The sequence below is a fragment of the Zosterops lateralis genome (genome assembly GCF_965231275.1).
Source record: "Zosterops lateralis genome assembly, chromosome: 5".
NCBI lineage: Eukaryota > Metazoa > Chordata > Aves > Passeriformes > Zosteropidae > Zosterops > Zosterops lateralis.
The window spans coordinates 13,609,405-13,615,404 of NC_139766.1; the positions used below are offsets into that span (position 1 = coordinate 13,609,405).

Consider the following 6,000-nt stretch of genomic DNA (forward strand, 5'->3'; position numbering starts at 1 on the left):
TTGCTCACAGAATTACAGCTTCTTGCTGATTTTTTCTAAGCCATGTTTATCCCCTGATGACGGCAAGGCAAAGTGATGCCTGGATATGTCATGTTAACATCTAATTTATCCAATCTTGAATTACCAGTATATAAAACAGCAGGAAATTGAAGAAAATTCCCAGAAGTTATAAAGCAAGCAATTGAAAATTTCTATAGGCTGAGTCTCTTCCTACTCTTTTGGGTAAACAGTTTACCAAATAAAATCCACATATGAAACATAAATTTTAAAAATTTGTTTTTCTCATTATTTGCATAAATATTGCATCCAGCTTTAACATGAAAAACCTATTTAGGTGGAGATCTAGCCACACATTTTAGTAGGAGATTTTCATAAAAGAAAGAGCTTAGCTTTGGAAAGGAAGTATTTTGAGATGAAATTTCCACAGTTAATTCACAATATTTACTAGCTACTTTTAAAAATAATGTTGCTTGAAACTTCACTGAATTGTTTCCTGCTGTGCTTGACTGAATTGAGCTGTCTAGACAGCCAGTATAAAACCAAAAAGGTTCAGATTTATATTTGTAATAACTGATATTTTAATGAAATACTCAAAAATTTTGAATTCTGTTTTCACAGTGCTCATTTCATCAAATCTATCCCACATGTTGCAATCAATAGATGGTCAACCCAGAAGTTTAGAATTCAGAACCAAACAAGGCATCGCAACAAAACACAGAAGAGGAGGCCCATTATTTAAGAGGAAACCAGAAACATTATTTATAATATCAGCATTGTGGGAATGAAATATGCAACCCTCTAGAATTGAATGATGTGAACAGAAGTTGCTGAACATGTGCATGCAGCTACTGAATACTCACCAGTCAGATATTAAAAATACTTTATCACATAGAAGTGTGCAAGAAGATTCGGCACTAGCCTGGACCTGGGACAATGAGAAGCAAACTATGTGCACCCATTCACCTCAACAGCAGCATTTAGCTCTCTGCCTGTTACTGAACTTACGTGAAAACCTCACAGGAAGCAGAAAGGTTTTGAGCAAAGAAACCTTACTATACGAGATTTAATCCCCTTCTACCATGTAATCAGAAAGACTATAAAGGCAGGATGCTGAGGAGCACAATACTTGGGACAAGGCTGCCCTCTACTGATACTAAATTCCACTTTAGTCAGTCACTTACCCCTGCGGGAGCGTTCACCACCGACAGATTGTAACCATAAAGAAAAGACGACCCAAGAGCACCAGTTAAGGAGGCTAAAATAAGACTCCCGGACCAATTCTGAAAAACAAGGAAAAGATGCAGCCGTTGTTAATCCACTCAAAATTGATGTATCTCAGATTTTAAGCACCCCTTAGCTATCTTGCATAGCTCTTGCAGGCAGATGTCCTTGCTGCAGAATAACAGTGTGAAACACTTCCCCCAACTCAATCTGACAAATATTACGTTTGAAGTGACAGCATGTCACTTAACATCTATGGAGGCATAAGTCAACATCTGAACTTCTTTCAACCTCACAGAGTTCTGCTGCAAGCATTCTGCCAGCTCCCACACCAAAAAGTAAAATGCTGGGGAAGCATAAATCTCAGCAGAGGAAATTGTTGACAGGATATCACTAACACAGCGAAGTGAGGTATAGCATTTATGTGCTACAACATGTCTGTGTGTAGATCTGACTTGGATTAAAATTCATGAAATATTGTGCCCCCCTCCACCCCTGCCATAAGAACTAATGAAATTTTGACCAAAAAAAATTAAAATTATGCCTACAAACTAGGTTTTGTAATCTGAATGCAAGTTTCTTGCAGTAAAACAGTAACCTGTTGTCACACACTCTCCAGTGTCCTTTTTCCCAGCTGTACACCTGTACTTCTCCCTCCTCAGGTCTCCTCTCCTCATCCTCCTCATCCTCTTTTCTTTTTAGCCCAACTCTGCAATTTCTGCTTCCACATCAGCTGTAGAACAAAAGGTAGAACTGCTTGGATTTGTCAGATTTTACTTTTGCATTCCTTTCCAACTTCCCCAGTATTACTTTCTGCCATTCACTTCTCCTTCTGGATTACAGAATGTAACAGGAGAGACCATTCCAAGCCATTCCCAAGGGACCTTGAAGCTAGTGTTTTGGTGGCTGGTCAATTGCAAATGCCATTGTGTAGATAAAGAAAGAGAACTCTAAATGTGTGAAAATAGATGTATTTTTAATGTGTTCTCAATTTAAAAAACAGCTATGATAAGAATATAGAATTTCAGGCAGAGTTCACTGTTATTTATGCCCAGCCTCCTCACTCACTGAAATCTCAATCCTTCCAAAAAGAGGCAGACCTGCTTAAGCGAGCCTAAGAAACTCAGCTTCAGTTTTATCACTCACCACACCATGGCAGGTTAGTGAGTGAATACCTTCTGTCAACTGCACAAAGTTGTATGTTCCCTTTGGAAAATGCAGGTCCTGAGCATGAAGGAGGTTTGTGTAGCTGGCACATGGCATGGCTGGAGTGACAGTGGACTGGAATGAGCTCCACCAGCCTTGAGGGCACAGCAGGGCAGGTGAACACACCGTGGCTATTGGCATGTGCCAGAGCTCCTGTGCCACACTGTTGGCATAGACTCTGTGACCTCTGGAGAAGGGATGAGACACCCAGGTGCCAGGATGGGGAGCACACTGTACAACTCAGCACATGTGGGGTCTGCCACACTCGTAGCTGCCAACTCTGAGTGTTCAAAATGCACCCTGCAGGATGGCTGAGTGTTTTTAACTTCTTCCACATGATGTGGGAACCTTTTAAGAGATTACACAGTTCATTAACCAAGATTGTTTCTGGTCAGGTCAGGAGGAAGTGCGCGGGGGGGCAAAAAGACTTGTGTAAGAAATATACCCCATTGAGATCATTGCATAAGCCAAACACAATTTATTACTATTAGCCAGCTCCTTAAAATGAGCCTGCCACACACACACACACACACACACACACACGAGTTTGCATCATTATTAATTTGTCAACAAAACATAGAAACTTGACATAAGGCTTTATTTAACTTATGATGATAACACCTCATATTGGGTGCTTATTATTTCTATGCTATGCACAAGCGTTCCTGCACTTAGAAGAAATTGCTATTACTCTGAATGGAAGATGTTGGGGGAAATATTTCTGGTGGTCTACCAGGCTGCTCCCAAAGGGTTCACAAACAAAAAGCATGAGGTCCCAAGTGTTAGGCAGTAATCGTAATGCAATATTTCTAAAGAGCTCTATCCCAACAACATTGGACAACACATCAGAAAAATCAGAAAAATCCAAGCAAAATTATTTGGAACTTATAGCCTAATGGCTATTAAAAATGTCAATGAATGTACAAAACTTTCAGTACAGGCAAATTATATGTACATGAGGGTAAGTGGAACATAATGCAGGGCAAGTCAGAGAAGTGCTTAGAAAACCTCACATTGTAATAGCTGGGTTTAGAAACTTATTCAATACCATGAAGTTTTTAAGTATACAGGTACAGGCTGCTGCAGAAAATCTCAGGCTCACTCAATTCAGAGGTTTTGGAGCTTGAAACATGAACTTAACTCCTCCATGACCTATCTCCTCACTCCTATTTTAAATATTTGCTCAGGCTTCAGCAACACCAGATAAAGACAAAAGCACAATGTAGCAAGAATGAAAAAAAAAAAAAAAAATCAAACTGTTGCTCAAAAAACTATTTACCCTGTGGCAACATCAGTAAAAGTAAAGGAAAGATAAACACAATCCACAGTGTCTTTTAAAATGTCCAGGAAACACGAAGGCAACCACGCCTCCTTCACAGGTGTTCCTCGGCTCCAGGGCCATGTGTGTGCTCATGCATCGCTGCTGTCAGCCCGAGGGCAGGGACATGTGACCGTCACCACAGCAATAAGCGTTCACTCAGGAAAGCGGCATGTCAGATCACAGCAAAGACCTGCAGATACCCGAGGACTGCTACTTGTCAAAGCCCACATTTTTGGTCTAACCACAGATCGCAGGGCACGGGGTCTGCAGGTGCTTTTCTCAACTCCAGTCCTTGTTCAGTATACCGTAAAATATCTGTGCTGGCTACCATGAATCTCAAATCGTCTTTTTTATCATTTACTGCATGACAGTTTGCATTTCAGTTCGCACTTCAGTTTTCAAAACACAGTTTAGAATATAGTGCTTTGGTTAGTTACAGCCCCCTCCTCAGACTAAAACGAAACACAATTGTTAGTGGTAAACATTCCATGCATGCATGCGGAAGTTTGATCTTTTTAAACAGATACTGCTAACCGGCACAGGAAAGCTGGGCTCTGGAGCCCCGTGCTGGGGATGCCCTTATTGAGACCCGCTCCCGGCAGGTGCCCGCGGACCGGCAGCCCCAGTCCTCCGGCAGCTCTGCCCTCGGGGCTGCGGGCGATGAATGGAAACCCTCGTCCCTCTCTCCCTGGCTCTGCCCTTGTTCTGAGAGCTTGCCAACACGGGTGGTCCTGGGGAGGAGTGAGGGGACAGCAGCAGCGCCCTCGCCTCGCTCTGCTCTGGCTGCGCTCCCCGGGCGGGCACACACCGGCCCCGGCCCCGGCCCCGCGCTGACCCCCGCCCCTCCTCCGGGTCCCGGCTCGGCGGCTGAGGTGATTTCACCTCTGCCCACCACCGGCCTCCCCTGCACCGGCACCGACAACTTTTTGAGCGGGGAAGAGCTGTGCAACCCGAGCTCCGCCTGTCTCTCGGGGAAGCCCCCGGCTGTTGCTCCGGCTGCCGCAGCCTCCGCGCACCCCCGTCCCCGCACGCCAGAGGGATCGGAGTCACCCCCTGTCCCGTTAATCCTCCCCGAGGCGCGGGCAGCGCAGGCCGAGCTTCCCCGCCCGACCCTCCGGGCTGGCTCCCGCTCCGCGCTGAGGGCTGCGGGCATTCCCGCGGCACGGAGAGCTGCCCCGCGCTACTTACGCCCCGGCGGGCGCGGCCGCCGCCCCCCGCTCCCCGCTCCACCAGCGTGTCCGCCTCGGGCCCCGCCGCTCCGTCCATGTCGCCGCCGCTCGCGAGCAACGGCCGCGCATCGCCGGGGGCAGCGGGGGCGCGGCCGCGGGGGCGTGAGGGGCGGCTGGGGGCGCGGCGGCCCTGCCCCTGCCCCTGCCCCTGCCCCTGTCCCTGTCCCTGTCCCTGTCCCTGTCCCTGTCTCTGTCCCTGCTCCTTCCCCTGCCCCTCCTGCTGCTCCTGCTCCTGTCCCTGTTCCTGCTCCTGCCCTGCCCCTCCTGCTGCCCCTGCCCCTGTCCCTGTTCCTGCTCCTGCCCTGCCCCTGTCCCCGTCCCTGTCCTTGATCCTGCTCCTGCCCTGCCCCTCCTGCTGCCCCTGCCCCTGTCCCTGCTCCTGCCCCTGCCCCTGTCCCTGCTCCTGTCCCTGTCCCTGCCCCTGTCCCTGCCCCTGCCCCTGCCCCTGCCCCTGTCCCTGCTCCTGCCCCTGTCCCTGCCCCTGTCTCTGCTCCTGCCCCTGTCCCTGTCCCTGCCCCTGTCCCTGTCCCTGTCCCTGTCCCTGTCCCTGTCCCTGTCCCTGTCCCTGCCCCTGCCCCTGTCCCTGCCCCGCGCAGCGCCGGCCGCGGGAGGACGCGGTTCCGGGAGGGGACAGAGCCGGTGCCCGTGGCTGCGGGCAGGACTCGAGCGGTGGGGAGGGAGCATGAGCTCATTTCTGTGCGTGCTCGCACATAACTTAGGGGAATGTGCCGGCCCGCCGCCCTGCCCGGGGGTGCCCGGCAGGCCCCGTCCCTCGGCGGGGATTTACGCGGCAGCGCAGGTAGGGCAGGGCAATGTCACCGCTCGGTGTCCTGCGCGCCCCGCCGCCGCCTGGGCACTGGGGCTGGGGGACCGCGGCTTGCGGGGCCCCTGCCGGGGTCCTGACTGGAGACCTGAGCAGCCTTTCTGTGACCAGGACTCTAGATAAAGGTGAGGAAGACTTTCCCCGTGTTGCCGAGGCTACCACAAGACTTGTAGCCAGTTGAGATGTTAAGGATGTTTCCA

The 6,000-nt window shown here is 49.6% G+C and overlaps 1 protein-coding gene across 2 annotated transcripts in view; it reads right to left on the reverse strand.

The window, feature by feature from the left end:
• SLC2A9 (solute carrier family 2 member 9) overlaps window positions 1-5,039 on the reverse strand; it is a 79,858-nt gene extending 74,819 nt beyond the window's left edge. Inside the window, exons 1-2 of one of the 2 annotated variants that reach the window (XM_083861224.1) lie at window positions 4,937-5,039; window positions 1,182-1,280 (exon numbers count right to left, since the gene is read on the reverse strand). In XM_083861224.1, coding sequence (XP_083717350.1) covers window positions 1,182-1,280; window positions 4,937-5,014 — 177 coding nt within the window. In that variant the 5' untranslated portion in view covers window positions 5,015-5,039. Of the gene's footprint in view, window positions 1-1,181; window positions 1,281-1,819; window positions 1,839-4,936 lie in introns of those variants that run through there. The other variant, XM_083861225.1, reaches the window with a different exon arrangement.
• Window positions 5,040-6,000: the final 961 nt, after the last annotated feature.